General features: G+C 37.5%; 2 protein-coding genes across 2 annotated transcripts; one reads left to right on the top strand and one right to left on the bottom strand.

Annotated features, from left to right (window-relative positions):
• Positions 1 to 233: 233 nt before the first annotated feature.
• LOC137950756 (uncharacterized) lies at positions 234 to 7,545 on the bottom strand. The gene is made up of 8 exons (XM_068797363.1): positions 6,387 to 7,545; positions 5,923 to 6,045; positions 5,761 to 5,827; positions 4,000 to 4,103; positions 3,813 to 3,915; positions 3,415 to 3,719; positions 985 to 1,290; positions 234 to 887 (listed from the first exon to the last, which is right to left on the bottom strand). Exons 1-8 carry the CDS (start codon positions 7,218 to 7,220, stop codon positions 525 to 527), a joined length of 2,205 nt encoding a protein of 734 aa, XP_068653464.1. The 5' UTR covers positions 7,221 to 7,545; the 3' UTR covers positions 234 to 524.
• Positions 7,546 to 7,949: 404 nt separating this feature from the next.
• On the top strand, positions 7,950 to 13,284 carry LOC137950757 (peroxisome biogenesis protein 2-like). The gene is made up of 8 exons (XM_068797364.1): positions 7,950 to 8,282; positions 8,614 to 8,727; positions 8,828 to 8,984; positions 9,414 to 9,550; positions 9,655 to 9,755; positions 10,263 to 10,380; positions 11,356 to 11,522; positions 13,013 to 13,284. Exons 1-8 carry the CDS (start codon positions 8,154 to 8,156, stop codon positions 13,137 to 13,139), a joined length of 1,050 nt encoding a protein of 349 aa, XP_068653465.1. The 5' UTR covers positions 7,950 to 8,153; the 3' UTR covers positions 13,140 to 13,284.
• Positions 13,285 to 21,214: the final 7,930 nt, after the last annotated feature.

The following is a 21,214-nucleotide window of genomic DNA, read 5'->3' as shown; positions in this document are numbered from 1 at the left end:
CTTAAAGGTAACAAGGATGAACAAGAATGAAAGGAAAAATTTTCCTTGTAAAAAATTAGACCAATACCATTCGTATGAATATTTTCTTGGCACAAACACAACCTTATAGGATTTCGTAGTTTATATTCCAAACTAATTTTCTAGTTGTTTGGCTCCGATTTTGACAAATATGATGCCTGCTTCTTACATCTTACAGAAAAAGAAGATAACCTGTTGTTAGAACAAGCAAGAACTACGCAGTCTGCTTCGTGAAGAAATAGAATTGCCTAGGACAAGTTAAGCATCAAAAGTGTAAGAGGAATTCAAAGAGGGTACACGTATGTCTCTGATTAACTGTAACTGATGACAGGAGAACAGAAGTCAAGAAAGATGGCACTGAACAAGATCGCATTCTCACATTCTCCAAAAGACAACGTTCTATAACAATATGCACTGCAAGCCTAAAACAAAAGCTTAAAAAAACTGTACGTTGCATAAATCTAAGAGTAAGAATGGATGCATCTCAGATGGTTGTCACTTGCCTGCTAATCTTTCTTCCTCCGTTTTCTGTTTCTCTTCTTCCTGGAACCTCTGCCCGAACTTGACTCGGTCTCAGTTTCAGATTCAGAGCTGGAGCCACTCTCTGAAGTTGATGAACTTGAGGCATCAGATTCATCTTCCGAGTCCGAAACCGGTTTCTGTTGTTGCATTATAAGTCGTGGCATGTTTTTCAAGTAATCACGCAACTTCTCTGTGATGCCACCAAGCCCGATCGACGTAAAAAAGTTAATAGAAAATCTGGTATTTTTTGGATTATCCCTTGGGAATATAGATTCAAAAGATTCTTGCATGTCAGAGTCAGTAAGACGTTCATTAAGCAGGCGTATCCCAAGATGCTCAGATAATTCCTGCCATTCGAAATTACATGAGAATAAGTAGTCTGTTCAATTATTTTCTGAAGAACAAATGTACTGAGCTCCATTTTTGTAAACAATAAGTTCATACCTGGAACAAAATTTTGATGAAAATACGCGAGGATGAAGTGGTGTCCTCTTCTGTTAAGCGAATATATGCCAGAACATGCCAAGGTAAGGCATCAGTGCCAAGCAAATGTGCAAAGAATTTAGCAACATTTCGAAGCTTGTTTGTCTCAAGTCGGTGGATCATCGAATACTGCTGAACAAAACATTTTTCAAAGTTCTCCTGGTGAACTTTGTTGATCATGCAGAACCGTTGACCAAGAAGACCATAATAACGAAGGTAAGTTCGCTCTTGGCTACAACATTCCAGCAACATAACACATAGTTCCATCTGCACGAAGCAAAAGATAAAGGAGAAATGGAAGAAACTCAGAAACAGAGCAAAGTACCAGTCTAGCTTGTTTACCCATTCAAACTGATACTTTTTATTGTTTAAAAAAAACTGATTCTTCCTTTTACTTGCTCTACTGCTAATGATGAAAATCAAACAAGTCTCAGTCACAAATCCAGCCTAAAACATCAAAAGAGAAAGAACCAAATCTAAGTGGCAACTTGCAAGGCCAAAGGGACAAAAAGAGAAATGCAAAGATTAAAACAAAAAGAGTCAACAGTTAAAAACCCTCACTTTTTTAATATTTTTGAGATAGGCCAACAGTTGACAACCTGTGATATGCATCTGAGCAAAGAGAACTAGCCTCAGATTTTATTTTATTTTAATTAAGACAATTTCATTAAGACTGAATGCAAAAAACAGCAACAGACTAGAGGAGGGAGATTTGCAGCACGAGGGATTGGAAAACCAATCCCTTCCTCATCCAGATTATCAGCAAGCCCGAGAATTGGCCACAGATTTACATCCCTAGGAATGTGGGCAACCAAGAGTTATTCACTGTTCAACCAGGCGGCTGGTTTCGAAACTACCAAAACAGCAGCAAGGATGAAGCCCTAAAATCCACCTAGCTACGTGGAGTCTCAATAATAGCCCAACTGATAAACACTTCGGCCTAAATACTCTGATATAGTACATATAATATATATTACATTACTTGTAAATTCACTACAGCATTATCACAACACTGCTTGTACAAACTCCCTGTCCAAGAACATAAGGAATAAATAGAAAGTAAAGGGACATTAACATAAATTCTCCTTTTGGTATTTTTAAGTCATACCTCTCCAAACAATATCAGCCCTTCTTAGGGTCTATGTGCAGGCTTCTATGAGGAGGCAAACAACATTCATCAAAGCCCATGTTCAACCTTTGCCTCCACATCATAAGCTAACATAGCAATTTGGCTCCAAAACCTCAGAGAGACAAATTTTCATCTTTCCCTTTTTTCTTTTAGGGGGTGGGATGAGATGGGTGGTTGCAAAGAGATTGGTAGCTGGCAAAGCTAACCGCAGCACGAGGTGCTCATCTTTAAGTCAATAAGAGAAACAGAATTGCTGTTGTTAATTGAGAGGTCTCTACCAACAGTCAGGGCAGTGAAATTGCAGTTCAGACCTATTCAAAGTTGCAGTCACTAGAGACTGCAAAATCACTAGTATAGCGGTTGAGAAATTGCAATTCCATCAACTGCTTCTTCCAACTCCAGTGCTTCAGACAAGAAATGGGCAGGGAGGTGTAGGAACCAGCACGAAGGGCCTTGCAATTCCAGCAACTTTTTTTAAAATGTGTCTCAACACTAAAGGACCAGAAAATTTACCTGGACTTCCCATAAAAAAGAACAGGAAGATACCCATTAACAGGAAAGAAAAGGCATCAACTTTACCTAGTAAAGAACACAGTGAGATCCCCCCCTTCCCTCTCACTCTATTCTTTCAATAAATAACCACTACTATCCTTGGTCATACAGAAGCAACATGGGTTTTTGTTTTATTTTTTTCTTTTTCTTTTCAGAGAGATATTTTTGTCTTCTCAACAGTTCTATTTGAATTTATCCAGTTGAAGTATTTAGTTGATTTTGCAGGTAACTAGGACTTTCATTGCGAATTAGCTGAATGTTGGATGCAGAGCAAGGTTGAAAGAAACAGAGAGCGAGTAACAGGAGAGGGGGAACTTTGAAACAAGATTGAGCAAGAAAGAGAACAGCATTGGAGAGAAGTGAGATAGAGAAACAGAAGATTGTAGAGAGAACAAGATGCTCCGTTCATGACATTAAGGAACCTAAATACCCTTATTTCTATTATAAACTTCAAAAACTAAAAGAGAGGTACTATCAAGAAAAGACAACTTATGCTGGGAAATGAACTACTTCCCAGAACTCAAAAAGCTATTTTGTCCTTGAGCGAAGGAAAATATATGAGCATAATCTGTTCATAGGAGCAATTTATTTCTCAAATGTATTCAGTGACTAACTTTGTTCAAAGTGAACAAACTTACCATTTCTAAGATAGTGTTGGTTCAAATAACTTATGGTCAAAATAAATAGGTAGAAGAGTTTGAATTACTTACTTCTTGGCCTGGCTCTAATTTAATTTTCAGCAGTTTGTGTCCAGCCTCCTCAAAATCAACGCTTGACATGATTGTTAGATAAATTGTTCTTCTCAAGTTTATAAGATTTGTCTCTGTCTCATCCTTTATCTTCATTCTGTTTTCTTCCTCTTCATCATCCTCATCATCATCCTCGTCATCATCATCATCTGAGCCTTCAGCTGAACCATCCTCACCCTCAGACGACTCGTCCCCAAGGATATCTCTCTTCAAGTTCTCATAAGCTTCTTCACTTTCGAGATATTTTGGATCCAGCTTAAAAATATCTACACACAAGAATGTGGAAAAGAAGTATTAGGAGTTGTAAGAGAATAAGAAGACCTACATATTGTAGAGGACATATATGATGCAAAATATACCAAGGTGGCTCTCTGCATCTATGTCATCTTGAAATGATATCTCATGTGTGAATTGGTCTTCTTGCTCCACAAGGTCTAGTTCAGGTCGAACTGCTGGATATCCCTGTATATACAAACCCTTTACGGTTATTTGACATGATCATAAACTCAAAAAGATTTCGTTCACATTACAAGAGTAAGAACCCACCTCAAATTTGGCTTTTCTTATAGCAAAAAGGCCTTCAATCAAAAACTGAACTCGCTTGTCTATTTCTCCTTCATGGAGAATTCCACGAAACCGCTCAAAAATACCTGAAAAAACAGCAGGCAATAACAGAAACAAAAAAAAGGACATAATTAGAGTCAAAAATTAATTAGCAAAGAGGTTTCTTCTAACAGAAACCTTCTCAACAGTGGGAAAAAACACATCTAAGGGGTAAAATAAGAAATCAATTTTTTTTTATTTTTGAAATATAAGCAAGTAAAATTTTTATAAAATTGAAAACAACTCATGGTGATATATCAAGAATTTTCAGTTGAGTATTAGGAGAAGTAATATGAATTAAAACTTGGGGAACTAAAGTTGTGATCTGTGTAATCCATGTCTTAATTAGGAATCCTTGGAATTGCCACATGTAGCTTACTCAAAGGGGTCTATAAATGTTTTGTGAAACCAAGACCGATACATACTCTTAAGGAAAAAGTATTTTACTGGAAAAAGATGAAGATGCTTAAGCAAGCTTAAGTCCATTTACACGTCCTTGACTTTCATACAACAATGTTTTAAGGACAAGTCTCTCTAATCCATTTATATTTCACAGAGACAAAGGAGAGACCAAAGAGAGGAATGAGTTTAAGAGATGGTGAGGCATCACAGTCTTAAGGGAGTTGTCTGAAGTATAAGCTTAGCCAAAATCAATGCACACAAGAGCTGTAGGTGAGAAGAGGTAAAGGCACAAAACAGAGAGCCAAAAACACGAAAAAAGGCACTTCTAAAACTGGTAAAGCAGACAACCAACAAACTGACCTAACTGTGAAACTAAGTGTTCCAGTCATTCATTTTCACTCTTCCAGAGAGTTGAGTATCACGCCTTGTCCCAAGATTTCATCCTCCATCTTGCTCTATCATTCATAAGTCCATATTGCTCACAAATCTCTTGAAAAAATTACATGTTGCTGCTGATTTTCAATTTAAAGACTTTAGTTCCAGGTAAATGGCTCATGTTTTGACGGCTGAATTCAAATTAGGAATTTCCAGCCTAAATAAAGAATTCTTTGGGTTGAAATGAGCCATTAACTTCACTAACATGTCAAACCTGATGAGACATTATAATTTCCTAGGTTTTTTTCTTTAAGGCAAAAAAAAAGGAAACAAGAAAGCCGGTTACATCGTATTATTGCTGGAGTATTCAATAAGGCAAACAAGGAAGGCAGCAAAGCATTATAAACAGAAAGCACAGCAAGTAGTGGTGGTCTGTGATCTCAAGTTTTTACCAGGCAATAGCACAGCAACATGGAAAATAGCATAATAAACACAAAGGAGTGAACAAAGCAAGCAGAGGAAAGGTGACTTGGGCCTTTGGCTCAATGGTTACATGGGGTGTTTCTAGTGTGAGGTCTTGGGTTCAACTTTCACCAGGGGATAAAAGGAGTGTGTGCAAAAAGAAAAAAAAAAAACAAGTACAGCAGTGGTACTAAGACCACTCTCATTAGTATGAATGACTCTCAATTTCAGTGAAGATGGTTATATGTAACTTCCAAAAGAGCTCAAACTCACAGTTTTTCTTTTCCTATGAATATTTAGAAAAAGCCTTTCTCTCAGAAAATAACCATTTGACATTCAGTAACCAAATCTAATTAATAATATTAGCAAATAAATAAAGCTACCCTTCATCAGAATTACAGCAAGCATTATTTTTTTTAGAAGACCTGAAAATCATTATTCAATTCAAGGAAAAAAATAGCATACCATGAAGACCTCGTGGTGAGACGTCTTTCAGAAGCGAACCACACTCTGTGACAAACCCAACAGCCACCTAGAAGAAAAGGAAAAGATTCACAAATAAATCATCCACACCATCAACTAAATCAGGATTTAGAATGTGAAAGCAAGTCAAAACCAGCAATGCACCTCAACACTGTCATCCGTAGGATTTTCCAACAGTACGGTAAGGAGCTCCAATGCAACAATCTCATGAGCAACTTGTTGATTCACAAGATGAGCAATAAATTTTGTTGTGGCAAGTAACCGAGGCTGCAAAACAAAGTAAACGAAGTTAACATAAAAAAGAATATTAGGGCATCATTGTCAAGAGGACATTGCCCCCCATTCCAGGTATAAGTAGGCAGCATACTAAAATGGCATGACTACTTATGAGTGTTCAGTAACCTGAACGAACCGTTATACATTCAATTTGTTGGTTTTGGATGCTCTGAACTAATTCAGCTTGCAATGCAAATTCAAACAGACAGCTAAAACCATATGCTGATACCAGGGTAGTAAAATTGGTTGGATTTGAAGACCACAAGAGGAAAACACCAACAAACTTCAGATGGGCACTCATAAAAATACCATAAAAATACATGAGTATATACCTTATCATTGCGCTTATAAGCCCTTTTGAGCTGCAAAACAATTCTCCTCAGGAGAAGATTACCCACTTCAGGAAACTTGGTATTGACCACAGCCACCAATGCAGCGAAAACATCAGTAAACCCAGGAGATGCCATTTGTGACTTCATGCATGAACGACAAAAAACACCTCTTCCTCTGATCAGATTTTCAGAAAAGAGCTCTGGAATTATATTCTTTATGTTGGTAGCATTTACTTTGTTCACAAGTCCGTTTATGCTTTTGCGAAGAGCATCCCAGGTTAACCTTTGGTACTCTTCACTGCTTTTGTCCTGGATGTCCTTAATCATGCGGGCTAACTTGAATGGAGGAATGTAGACCCCACCAAATCCCATGTTGAGTTTTACTTTGTCATCCTGCAATTTTTCAGACTTTTGATCTTTGGCTTCATAATCCTCTGTCCTTCTATCTCTACGAGAATCGTCTGCTCTCCTCTCTCCGTGATAATCTTCTGTTTTTCTTTCCCTGTATCTATTATCTTCCTTCCCATCATTCTCTCTGCGACGCCCCCTATTCCCTCGGTCATCCTCCGAAACTCTAGAATGTCTTTCTCTATCTCTCTCGACTGGTGAATCCCTTGAATATCGTTCTTTGTCGGAATCCCTCGGATCGCCTCTATGTTTTCTCCCGTCCCACCTATCCTCTACATCTCTAGTCCCAGAGCGACCACCCCTATCATCATCCTCGTAGTCAGATGCTTTCCTATGGATTCTGTCACGATGGTAGCCTTTATCCCTGTCAGCGTTCCCATCGTCGAAGATCTCATCCCTAGTAACTCTCCGATCCACGCCCACCATATTTACAATCCAGATGTGAACCTATTTTACTGCAGGTCCTGATTTTCTATGAGGCGGAAAATAAAAAGATTTGAAAGCGTAACTCTAACCTCGGAGATTTCGGAGTTTCCTATAGATTGAGCTCCCGAATGACAGTGTATTTCTTAACCTCCAAGATTTCAGCACCCGATAAGACTTCGGAGCTCTCTTCGGCTCAAGTCCGTCTCCAGGACTGGATTGCGAAGCTCCCAACAGCTTTCTCCTCCAGCTCCTCTCCTGCGGCCGCGAGATTTCCTTGCGACTTTATTTCTTCAGCACCGCAGGGCACAGCCACGGGGTCAGCCGATCCCAACTCTGACACATTTGTCCAACTCGAACCTTACCTGTGTAATAATCTGATCGGGTTCGAAATTATTCACTTGTTGATTCATGAAAAATAACGCAACTCGAATGTGTGACAATATGCAGTGTTCAATAGTTAATTTAACTCGACCAATTTGTTTTTAGATAAATAAAATAATAATTTTTTATTTTACAGAATAATTTATCGAATAAATATGATAATATATGAGACTGATTAATCGAATACTTAATTGGGTAAGAATTTTTATTAATTTAATAAAAAAGAATATAAGATAAATAGGTAAAATTAACCTCCTTGTCACAAGTGAAATAAACTTTCCATCATGAAACGGTTCTTACGCCTTAAACTGTAATTCTTAGATCTCAATTGATTCCCGCGCCCCAAATCCCCTTCCAACTTTATCTGAAACATGACCAAACGACCATTCCTAATTTCATTCTTGTCCTCCTCGCTTCCTCTTACCGCTAAAAGCAAAACATCTCCTCTCAGCACCAGCAATCCCTGATCATTGTCACTAGGATTCCTCCGGTTTCGGATGTTGTTTTGCGCGGTTAATTCAACGCAGGCGAGGATAGGTGAAATTCCGAGAGATGGAGGAAGAAACCCTAGTGCCCTCTTCTTCTTCCTCCTCCAATGTCAATCCTCCGTCCCCGGATGCCTGGATTGATACCTATCGAAGACTGTATCCCCGATGGAAATCTTTCAGGGATTCTACTCAGGTAGCGCTAGTACTCCATTCCGAATATCAAAATTTTCCCTCTTACTTTTTCTGATTTTTTCGTCGGGTTCCATTTGTACATTTATTTTAATTTTCGTTTCTTTGTATTTCCGTGGAAGTTATAATTCCGGTTCATCAATGTATGGTGTTTTCTTTTAACTTAATTGTACTCTTAGGCTCTTGCCTGTGCATATAATCTGATGATACTTTCAAAACGAAGGTCGAGTTTAATTTTTTGGAAGAAAGTGGCACGTTACTTTGCAAGTTTTCCTTTGTCGTCTATGGAAATTCCAGGCGCTTTATGTGAACCATATTTGCACTTTTGAAAACAGGTGTTGATTCCGCTTACTATTTCCAAAGTTAATCAGTTTGATGCAGCGAGGTTGGATGTGGAAATGGCGGCTATGTTGAAGGAGCAGTTAGTTAAAGTCTTCGCTTTGATGAAGGTAATAGTTTAGATTAGGTTTGGAGGTATTTGGTACCTATGTTACCACTTAGTTGTTGTTTTGATTGGGACAATATTCCCTTTTTTCTTGTTGGGATTAGCCAGGATTATTATTTCAATATGAACCTGAGCTTGATGCATTTCTCGAGTTTCTCATCTGGAGATTTTCGATATGGGTAGATAAACCAACACCTGGGAATGGTCTTATGAATCTTAGATATAGAGATGAACGTGCAGCACCAATAAGAGGCAAAGAAGGTCTGAATTTACCTTACCCAGATTCTTTAATCTTTCTCCATAAGTTTCATCTTTATCTGCTTAAAATCTTGTGACGATATTTGCAATCTCGATTGGGAGATTAGGGAGGGAATAGTCACTCAAAGTATGTTTCAAACCAAAAATTAAAGTTAACAACTTCATTATTTACCTGATAATCCAGAGTGTTGTTTCTGCATCTGGAAGTTAGAATCACATTCCTGTGATGATTAGGTAAATAATCTATAATCTTGAGCCCTTTGGAGGTCAGAATCACCTTCAGATATGTTTCTTACGAAGATGTTGCACAACCTCCTCTGAAGACTCTCAGACTTAGTTAATCTGGTCGTGTGGATGGATGCTTTGATCTTCACTTCTGTGTGAGCATAAGTTATCATTCTTACCACTTTTTTTGTGGTATCTCCTATCTAGTGAGAACGGGGCTGGAAGGGCCAGGGCTAACAATTGCTCAGAAAATCTTGTACTGTCTTGGAACTGTTGGGGGTCAGTATATATGGGCTCGTTTACAATCATTCTCTGCTTTTCGTAGATGGGGAGATTCTGAACAGGTACTCTCTCTCTCTCTCTCTCTCTCTCTGTATGTGGGAGATCTGAAATTGTATCGTTCAACTTTACTATCTACGACACTGACCTCTTGTTGTATATGCTTCAGAGACCATTGGCTCGTAGAGTTTGGGTGTTGCTGCAACAAATGGAATGCTTTTATAAAGCTGCCAGCTTTGGCAACTTACTGATATTTCTTTATACAGGAAGGTACATAATTTTTTATGTTAAAGATTTCTGTCACAATTTTCACTTTCAGTTGGTGATTCCCAACAACTGTTCTCACATGTAGGCACTTTAACTAAACAACTGTTCGTGGTGTATTTATCTTTTTGTAAATCCTCTCTCTAACTGTTATATGACCTCAAACAATGTTAAGTCCTTGATTGACAAATTGCTTTCTAAAATAGCATTTTGAGTAGTATTTCAATGTTGCCTGGAATATACTCTATTCCATGTTTCCTGCAGTAGTTGTTAGTGTCTGAAAGTTATCTTTATCTAGAAACTGCATCCTAAGATGATTGCCTGAAATTTTCTGGTGTATCTTCATAGGCAAATTGTGGATTAGGTTAATGGATACATAGGAAGGAACTTTTGATGAACCGATGCGTGGTTATGTCTGAACAGAATTTCAACTTGTGAAGGTGTGTTAGGTGGTAAAAGCACGTATGTTTTTGTGTGACTGTGATTCAAGTTTGTCATTTCATGGCAGTGCAGGTACAGGAATCTTGTTGAAAGAGTTCTTAGGGCAAGACTTGTCTATGGGAGTCACAATATGAACCGAGCTGTTAGTTTTGAGTACATGAACCGTCAATTGGTTTGGAATGAATTCTCTGTAAGTTCCACTCTTCTGGTGTCAGTCTGTTTGATTTGATGAGTGCAGACTTTTGATTTGGGTTGAGAAATATTAGTTTGAATAAGTAACATTTCTTTGTCAATTGAGGATTTCTTCCCTAAGGGAAAGCCTAAAAAACATAAAGCCGAGAATTTATGAATTGATGCTTTACTGAAAATTTTGATGACTTGGCTCAAGTATCTTAGGGCCTCATCTTTTTGGGGTTCTAACGCTCTCTCTGTAAATTCCTTGCTACACTTGCAACTTAAATTTTTTGAACGGAGGATTTATCCAGCAGACAATAAATCTCTAGTGTCATGCTTATTGCTTCTGTTATGCTTTGGGTACAATTAAATTGGGAGAACAATCTAGGGATGGGCATTTCATTATCACTTACTGTGTCAAAAATCCAATAATGAATTGGCTGAGACGTGTTATGTATTGTATTGTATGGGATGAATAATGTATTGTATCTGCACCTATGAAATCTGAGACGTATCGGATGATATGCGAGATGTATAGCTGTGATACACCATTAGAGCAATATGTTTGTGGTTCCATGGAGTTGTCATAGACAAAATTGAAGTTGCTCTGATCATTTCTTTTCTTGTGTACAATGGAAATCCTGTTTTAGCATAAAACAAGTTGAAGGTTTCTTCTTGCTTATAGAGATGAAAACTAAAGCATGTTTGGCCATATAACACTTGTAAAGGTTGACTCAAAAAGTTCAGAGTGAGGTTGCAATATTGGTCACTTGATCTACTCATACATTCTGGACTGCCATGTTATTGTGGTTAGTTTTTGCGTTTTCATGGATCATTTGCTGCAGGAATTTGCGATTGTATTCGATATGGTCTCTTGTACTAAGCTGTGATCATTTTACAAACTTATTGTGATGTACCTGAAAGATGATGGAAAGTTTTTGAATTCTACTGCAGCAGATATGTTTTAAAAGCTGTTGCTATTCATGTGCAGGAAATGTTGTTGTTGCTCCTTCCACTTCTGAATTCTGCTTCAGTAAAAAAGTTTCTTCTTCCTTTCTCCAAAGACAAACCTGCTGGGTCTTCCAGTGATGACACACTGTGTCCTATTTGCCAGGCAAATCCTACTATTCCTTTTGTGGCCCTCCCTTGCCAGCACAAGTAAGTAACTATCTTTAGAGTTGAAATTTTTCTTGCGTATTTGACCTTTTGAATGACCATATCATCATGAACAAGCACAATGATGACATTATCTAACTTTAGTAGTTTACAGATTGGTATTCTCACTGGTCTTTGTTTTGCACTTTAAAAAAAACGAAAAAGACACATGCTGTGTAATTTTTGGCTCAGAAGAACATGCAACTCACAAATGTGAGAGCCTTAATGGAGATGAGGGCGATTCTCAACCAAAAAAGAAAAGATGATGTAGTGGCAGAACTATCTATCAAGCAAAAAATTTTATTTATTCTTCCTGGATTGGTTGTATAATCCAGACCTAATCTTTGCTTCATACTTTGCTTCTTGGATACTGGTGCAACGGTTAAAATTGTTTGGCATGAGTCTAATGTTGATAAAATCTACTTAATCTCTCAAGATACCACAGTCATTATCATAGGTGGTCTGTGCAACTTCCCAATGCAAAAATTAACAAAGCAAAAGAAAATCATCAAAGTAGGTCCGACATTAGATAGGGACATTTATTCTGGAAATTGCTAGGCAAGATGAGAAAAAAATTGAAACAAACACTGAGAAACTTTTATTCAAGTAACAGAAGAGGATAAAAATTGAAGGTGATTCTAATAGATCTCTTATCAAGGAAGTGTTGAGTTCTAGATGTTTGTTCCAAAAAAAAAGCTACGATCTAGATGAACCTTGAAACACAAAGAGAAAATACCTTGAAAATAGAGATCATATTTGTGAAGGATAGGTATGGACTATATAGCTGATGCCTGAAAGGTCAGAGAAATTTCTGGGCACAAAAGTTTTTGTAAAGAGGATTTCGCAGGAAATACAATAATGTTATTTTTCTGAACAGTTTAAACCAAAATTAGCTCTTCAGTATAATTTCGAGAATGGTTATCTTAGCAGTGTGCCGGTTTGATCCTGTCTGCCAGTCCAATTATGAATTGAGTGTGAATATTGTTTTAGGCCACTCCGACCACTTGGTAGTCCTGGATGGTACATCCACTTGACTAGTTTGTGCCTCACCGGGGAGCTACTTTATGGCATCTCTGCTGGTGCACCCCAAAATAAACACTTAGGGTACATGGCTGCATATTGTTAGATGGAATCATCAATGTTCTAGAAGTTTGCTGTCTTTCTAATCAACTATTTACCTTTGAAGTCCTTTTGCCCAATGTGGATCTTTGCATCGGGATTTCACATTAATTAGCTGTGGGGCATCTTATTGGGTGAGTAACTTCAATGGTTTAATGCAAAATTTGAACAGAAGGAAGCTTCAAAATGTTGTCTTCTTATTGAGACAGTTTATGTAATTCCCTGTTGCTAGTAAGCTAAATAGATTAGTGACCATGACATCGAGTAGAAAGTAACAAGAAATCTCTCTGATGTGAATCCAGTGCATTTTGATGTTTGTGTGGCAGTAGAAATTCACTCTGAAAAATAACTACTTTTGTCGTCTTTTCAAACAGGTATTGTTATTATTGCCTGAGAACAAGATGTGGTGTTGCCCCTTCGTTCCGGTGTGCACGCTGCAATGAGCCTGTTGTGGCCATGCAACGGCATGGTATTGCCAGTGGTAAAGTTCCCAAAAGCTAAACCTTTAACGTAGGACAACTGATGTATAAAATGCCACAAAATGGGAATTAGGTTGCTTGCCCATTGGCAACATTTCCAGCCTTTTCAAATATATTTTGTCTTTAGACTTTTTTTTTTACATATTTCTCTCATTCTATTTTTTCAAGTCTCTCCCATCCCAGAGGAAGTTTCATAATCTATTAATTTCACGATGTATGGCTGCAAGAAAACAACGCTGCTGGATTTTGTCGATTGAGAAGATGATGCTTTGATGCTTCATAATTGTCCTGATATGTGCTTGCTATTTGGCAGCAAGAATAACATCAGCAAGCTAAGTAACGAAAAATTCATAACTGTAAAGTCTTAACCAGTATTATACAAACCGCACAGAGAGCCGATTGAATCAGGTTCAATCAGATCTAACCCTCTTTCCAGCTCATACAAGAAAAAAGTCCAGGGAAAAGAAAAAAACCTGACTGACTCCATTGGATTTGTTGGTTGAATTGCGCTCCCCTGCGCGCATTGAAGGGGGGTGGGTGTTCCTATTGTGATGTCTGAGTAATGCTGGAGAGGAGCTGCCACTGTCCCAGTCGGAATGGCCAGAATTCCTCCCTGTTGACACCAAAGAAGGGGAGAGGGGTTTAAATGATGGGGGAGGAGGCAGGATTTTGCTTTTCCTCCTGGTTTGAGGGAAAAAGCTTTGCCATGTTTATTTATTTATTTTATTTTATTTTTAAATAATGTTATGGTGACGTTAGACTGGGTCCTTGAGGAGTCAAACCCGGATAAATAAACCTGGTCCATGGAAAAGAAAAATTCACATGAAAAGAAGTTTGGAACATGTGACTTCTTTTTACATCTGTATGGACTTTTCATTTATTTAGAAAGATATTAAGAGAAAAAACCAAGGCAAGAAACCTACTGGAAATAGGAAGAATTAAATTTTCCAAAAGCATTGCTTGGATAGAAGCCCATGACTAGACACTTCCCGAGATGGCTTTGGTTACTCGTGCAAACAGGTCAAGTCCATGAAACGTGTTCAAGGACTGCATCCAGAGGTGATGAACTCTTGATTTGATCAGCAACCAGAGAAGCACAAGGAATGTCTCAGTTGCAGCCAAATCCAGCCCCCTCCAGAGAGACCCCAGAAAAATCTAACACGAACCAGTCTAGGCCTGCACGGTTTCAGACTCCCGACTGCTGCGGTCATCTCAAAGCATCTCCTTTGCCCACAATCATCCAGATATGTAAGCCATCATTTTTCTTCACCCCTCCCAATTCTCAGCTCCTTCTGTCGGTTTATGTCTCTGTATCTTTATCCTCGGTGAATTATATTCCTTAATGGTTATTCTCTTATCGACCATTCAATCTGTCTCAGTTACCATTTGGAATTTACCAGATCTTTTTTTTTTCCTGGTGAGAGTTACAGACTGTCCGGAGCAGATAAAAGCCTGTCTTTTGAAGAAGAAAACGCGGAGAAGAAGGCCAGAAAGTTTGGATCATTTGTCTTCTCTTATGAAAGCTAGAAACTCCTCCGCTCCCATCCATCAACTACTCGACGATAAGAAGCAACAAAAGAAAGAAAAGGGATGGGAAGAAAACAAGGGACTCTGCCATCATAGAAGGATCTGAATCATACGTGATTCCGACCAGTTTTTCACGTTTACTACCCACTTTCTTGCTGACTCTAACAGTTCTAGCAGCATCACCACTTGAAAATTCCGAATAAATCTTTTAAATACTTCAAAAACCCTTGCTGGGGGAGCTCTTTTTAGACTTTGAAGTTTGAACCCAGAAAGAATCGACTGACTCCAAATGGATCATCAAAAGACTGCTTTGTAGTTGTAGAAGCCACTCCTTTCAACTTGACAGCATGAATATATCTTATCCCATCTCCAACTGAAAAGGGTACTTTTAAGATTAAATTTTAAAAACGTTAATGGCCTCAGAGCCACACCCATATTTCAGTTGGTTGTTACTCAGGTTATGAACAGTATATTTCAAATCCTGGATGATGAATGTGATTCATTTAATTGCTTTTTGCTTTACAATAATCCAAATCAAGCCTAAAGGGCTCCCTTTTCATTTTCTACTTTTTACTTTCTGACATGAACCAGCTGTTCAAGTGGTTTGCTTGCCAAAGCTTGCTTCACTTGTTACTTCCCTCCATTGAACAACGATTTGGTTAATCCAGATCATTAATTACTTTCTTGTTACCAGTTTACGGTAATGCCGATGATCTGATCTCTTTGGAACCTGCCTGGTTGGGATATAATTCTCTTCCTCCAGTAACTAAGAACAGTGCAACGAAATAGGTCTTGTGATCAATGATTTAAAGAGAAAGGAAAAGGAAAAAAAGGTTACCTCAGAGCATCTTTCACTGGAGCATCATCTGATTATAAAAACGATTTAAACATAAAATATAGTCTAAGCAAGTCAAACTCGTTCAATGAACTTCTGAAGGGAGTTTCTCTTCAATGGAGGGATGTGTTCACTGTCCCTGTCATGACATCTGAATCAGTTTCAGCTACTGGGATGATGGAGATTGCAATGGAGTCAATACAGTCCTGAGTACTCCTTCGGGACAAAAGCCAAACAAATTGCAGACAGTAAAATAGACCCATCATTCCATGTTCTACCAAACCTCAGATAAATCTAATTGAGGTGTCTTTTAGTGGTGATGTGAAGCTTGAAATTTGCTATGAAATCAAATTGGGATCGAGTAGAAAAAAGCTCTTGATAAGACTGTCCAACAGATGCCGTGATTTAATATAATTTCTTGCTGGTTTATATTCATCAAAGTCTGCTTAATCCACTGGTTTCAGTATTCAAAAACCAGTGCTGTCTCGGAGGGTTGAAAATCAGTAGGCAAATGGGTCCTGGCTTTACTTATTTTTATCATTTCTCTTTGTTTGATGGCGCCAAGATACAAACGATTCAGGTCAAATATTGCATAATAAAAGTGGATATCAACAGATCGTACAGCAGAAAATATCCTTCAACTTGTCTGGTTTCTCTTTTTTTTCTGAAGTGAAAGCTATTTGCTGTGGCCAGCACCTCCTTCTCCTCATGTTTTGGATATGATCTAAAGTAAAAAAGATATTGGCTGTTAAAAATTGAACTCTTTGCAGCAGGGGTTTGTGATGTCTCACCCACTTTACTGAACTGAGAGGAAAATGGATTAAAAGTACATTCTGAACCCAGTGTTTTGCACAGTCCAATCCTGCAAAAATTTGCTTTTAAGCTCCAAAAGGGTAATCAATTAACACTGTCATTTGGTACAAAACATACAAAATGGTTATCTCAATCGTTGGTCGGACAGCTGAGATAATTGTTGATCAAACGGTTCGTACCAAATGACTTTTCGTATTGGATCAACCCCACTGTTATGTTGTTTCATTTGAACTAACTTGCATAAATTCATGAAAATCACTAAAGAGAACTACTTACATGAAAATCTTCTAGATCATATACATATGTAACATGATAAGCTGTAATTTTATGTAAAATTAGGTAAATTTGCTTTAATAACAATATAGAAAAAATTGTAATTTTTATTTTATATTATTAGGTGATCTAAGGAAGTGATAGAACGGCTAATCGGATAAATTACCAATATTACTTGGCTTTCTCCTCAATGAGAAGATGGAATCGGTCTTCGACCTACAACTAAGAACTTAGAATAAAAGAGAAAGAAAGAAGAAAAGGACGAGCAAATATACAAAGTTTTAATATTTGGAATATTTTGGTCAAAATCATCAGGAGGGAATTAGAATAAGGAAGACGAATCATGCAAAGTGATTATTCCACTTAGGGAATAAAGCAAACACCAAATATTCTTACTTCTACAAAATATTCATCCAACCATTCCAAACCGATATAAATTCCAATAATTAATCATAATTCAAGTTTTTGCCCCTTATTTAGCTAAATCAATTAGAATCATTAATTTAATAATTAAATACCTAAAATGACTTCACAAAAATATGTAAAAAAATCAATCCTAAAATTTTCATATATAAAAATCCTATTGTTTAATGTTTTCATTAAAATAACATCCTTCACTATATTTATTTATATATAAATATTTATTTAGAAATATAGAATTATAAATAGTAAATTATTATTAATATAAAAATTAATATCTAATTATTTACTAGAGAAATGGGTAAAAAAAATTGAATATAAAAATCTTATGGATGGGGTGATTTTTTTTTATCTTTGAATAAGGTCAATAATTTTATTTTAATTATTTATTAAATAATGACTAAAATATTCCAACAGGGAAGTGGATAAATTTTTTTAAACAATATCTATTTTTCCCTTTTTATTTCTTTATTTTTATAAATTAAATTAATATCAATAGATGGAAAAAAATCCCAAATAGAATACATTAGGGCTGACGCATTGGTGAGATAAGAGTGACGTAAAAAATAAAGTAAATTCTGTTTTTTATAATATAAAAAAAGGAGCGAATAAAGTAAAATCTACTTTGGTTTCACATATGGTGGGCCCCAGCGTGACCAAGACTTTAAGGGGGGGAAAAAAAACTAAAAACGCGGAAGTTGTTAAGGGTCGTTGTCGGTTTTTCCCAATCGAAGCCGACACCTACAACCCCTCCCTCACCGCTCCCGTCCAAACGGCTCGCCTTTACCAAAAGTCGACTCCGCAGGGGGGGGGGGGCCCACCCTTCGCCGCCCCTCCCATGGGGTCACTTCCGTCTTTCTGCTTCCTACTTTTTCTTCTTTTCTTCCTTTTCTGTCCTTTCGCTGTCCTCCATCTTTACACGTGTGACCACATGTGCCTCGCTGACTTGATTTCTGCTGTCTACTTTGTAATAACGTACGAATCATGATTCTCCCCTAGAAGACGTTGACTCGCACGTGAGAGGAAACGTCTTTCCCGGACTTTCCCGAGCCAATGTAATAATTATACATATTACCTGCTTTTGAGAAGCGGCCAAAAGTTTTGTCCTAGATGGTTAGATACCCCCAACATGAGACACATGCACCCTCCCATGGCTGGAAACCTCCCACGTGTGGAAAATATTTTCCTTAGGAAAATGAACATACCTTGTTAGTTTTAGGTTACTGAGGTATCCACTAAACTTTGCTATTCACATTTAAAACTCCTAATGAAAGGATCCTAGATCGAATAGTCGAATAGTTGAATCGGAAAAAAAATAATTGAGTGGTGTGATACATTTTTCTATAAGCTAAGTTGTAAGATGCCCATCTTGGATGGTTAGAAAATCCCGACAAAAACTCATGAACAAGTCCATACTTTCTTCTTTGATTCATATAATAGTTAAAGAAAAGAAAAAGGATTTGCAATAGTAGCATTAAAAATTGAAAGTGGTCAAGGCTCAAAGTCTTAAAAGGAGAGAGAGATAGTGATAGTCTCTCTTTTAAAATTTGGATTGTTTGAAATGAGTGTGAGCAAGAAATCTAGTTTTTTTTTGAGTGTGTGTTAAGTGGAACTTCAAAGTTGTTTTCAATGGCTAAAGAGACAAAGGAACACAGAGGGTATTGAAAACAAGAATAGCCAAAGCTGTGGGGTATTGGGATCAGTTTTTTAGACTGTTTTGAGGATGGGTTTTTGAGTTTCTTTAATTTGACTGAATGTGATAGGTGTTTTTTTTTTATTTATAACAATTGCATTGCAAGATGAATCCATTTGCTTGGTTACTTAAGAAATTTCATTTGGAGTCTTGGTTTCCTTGATTGGGTTGTGGAAATTTCTTGCAAGTTTTTTCATTTTCAATTTTCTTATCAGAAACATGCTTGGGTTTCTTTTTTGAACATCTTTTATACCTGTTTTGCTGCAGTTCTGTCAAGGATAAATCTTGCAATGAATATGATACACCTAGGTTTTTTCATTGGATAGTATTGGGCAACCATCAATGATGAGACTATGTGAAGAGAAGGAAAGTAAAACTTGAAGAAAATATTTTGAAACTCGTTGAAAAATTTAAACACGCTTCTTTCTTACTTTTAAACATGATTGACTTGATTGGATTAGTCCTAATCTCAATCATAATGTTCGCGCTTTGACAGGCGTGCACGCAAAGTTATCGAAAGCAGCCATGTGTCGAACGGCAAAAGAAGCTTCAATTTGAATTACCCTAAACACTTTTAGAGTGCTCTAGTACTCTTGGATACCATTCACCCACCTGGAAGTTTTAGTTTAAGTATTCTAACTAAACTAACCCTCCATCACCCAAAATGCTGATCATTATCTTCTTTCAACTTGACTCATGATATTGCTAGTTTAAAGCAGCTAGAGAGTCCATCACACTTTCTTCAAAATGTCAAAACTAAGCTAAAAAAAATATCCCAGATCATCCTCACAAGGATTAACAACAGAATAAACTGATAAGATTATGAACATTAAGTAATGATCTTGTCCTATGTTTCATATAGTGGGAAGAATCATGAATTTATCAGCCTAAACTGTCCGGATTGGCATCTCAACGATTAACCGAACTAACGACAATTAGCCTCAACAAACTGGGTTATGTCTGAAGCAGTAATCCGTGGTTAGAATTTCAAATGGCTGTCAAACAGTAGTCTTAATGGTGAGATGTCACCTCTAAGTGTTAAATGTGAATGCACATGAGATCAATAAAGGCTGGGAAAGTGATTGAGGTTGTGAAGGAAATAACTTTTGATGACCAAGAGTTCTTTGTATCATACAAAGATATGTTAGTGTAATTGACTATCAGAAAGCTGGAGAGGTGAGTACTAGGGAAGGACTGTCTTAGAATTGGATTAACTTAAGGGAAAAGAGAGGAGGTGTTCATTGATCATTATCTTCTATATTTATAATAAACCAAATTGGATGTCTTACACTAAAAGAGAAAGAGGGCATGATGGGATACTTTGTGGCTATGCTAGGGTACAAGGTTTCATGCTCAGTGGGGAGGAGCCATGTCAAAGTAGAGCTAGGGTTAGGGAGGCTCAATGGAATAAATTGCAAAATTTTATGTAGCATGCCTTCTAGGGATCATCAAATGGGAGTAGAGAATATCTAGGGAAATATAAAATATGAAGGGAATCCTATGATCAGGCAAGCAAGAAGCCATGCAATGTAATTGGCATAAGAAAGGAATAATGGGAAGCTGCAAGAACCAAAAATGCTGAGCCACTTCAAGTTCCAATGCAGTAAATACTGTAATTCTGGACTTTGTTTGATTAATAATCGTCTGCTGAACATAAACAACTCTCTGCCTCTCTCTCTCTCTCTGTAAATCTCCAGCATATCGCTCAGTCACTCTCTCTTTCTGTGGACACAAACAGATAGATGCAATAGACAAAGTTTTTACATCCTTCGTCTTTTTACATGCATTTAGATCGGTTCTCCAGTTAGATCCGTTCCCAGAAATCCTCATTGTGACTGCTCCAGTTTTTTAGCTTTCCTGAAGACAAAGAACAAAGCTCGCTTTCCTGAAGAGAATAACCAGCATCGCCTATACGGTTCAGGCAAAAGCAAACAAGCGAAAAACAAGCCACAGCTAAAGGGTAAAAGGAAGAAACAAGCAGAAAGAAAAAGAAGGACAGGAGCCCTTAGCCAGTATTGGCAGTCTCAAAAGCAAAATACACGAAAGAAGAAAAAAGGAAGTAAGCAAATAAAAGCATGGTGATCAACCCCTTTTGTTCTGGGACCAAAATTAGGGTTTTGATGATCGGTTCAGTTCATTCATGCAGCAGCAGTAGCGTTCAGGATAAAACAGAAAAAAACATTAAAAAAAATCTCAAGCTCTTCTCAGGGCCTTCTGCCTTTCTCCTGAAAGACGGAATATGGGAAGAGCTAGTCAGGTGAAACCAGAGGAAGAAAGGTGATTCCTGCAGGAAGGAGATGCCGAGGTGGAACAGGGAAGAAAGCCCAGATTAAAAGAAAAACAGGGAAGAAACCATTATTTTAAAAAAATTAAAAAATAAAAATGGGGAGAAAGAAAGAGAAAGAGAAAGAGAAAGGCGAGTGCAGAAAAAGACATGGCGCCTCCGACAAAGATTTAAGCAGAGTACGGAGTGAAAGATTTAGGTTTTGTTTATGTCTACGAGGAATGTAAGAAGAGATAAAATAAACGGAGGGAA

The sequence above is a fragment of the Aristolochia californica genome, unplaced genomic scaffold (assembly GCF_029961685.1).
Source record: "Aristolochia californica isolate CCGP_79_NKW_82.1479 unplaced genomic scaffold, dmAriCali1.0.hap1 SCAF_14, whole genome shotgun sequence".
Lineage (NCBI taxonomy): Eukaryota > Viridiplantae > Streptophyta > Magnoliopsida > Piperales > Aristolochiaceae > Aristolochia > Aristolochia californica.
The sequence above is the reverse complement of the archived record's forward strand: the minus strand, read 5'-3'. Positions and strand labels throughout refer to the sequence as shown.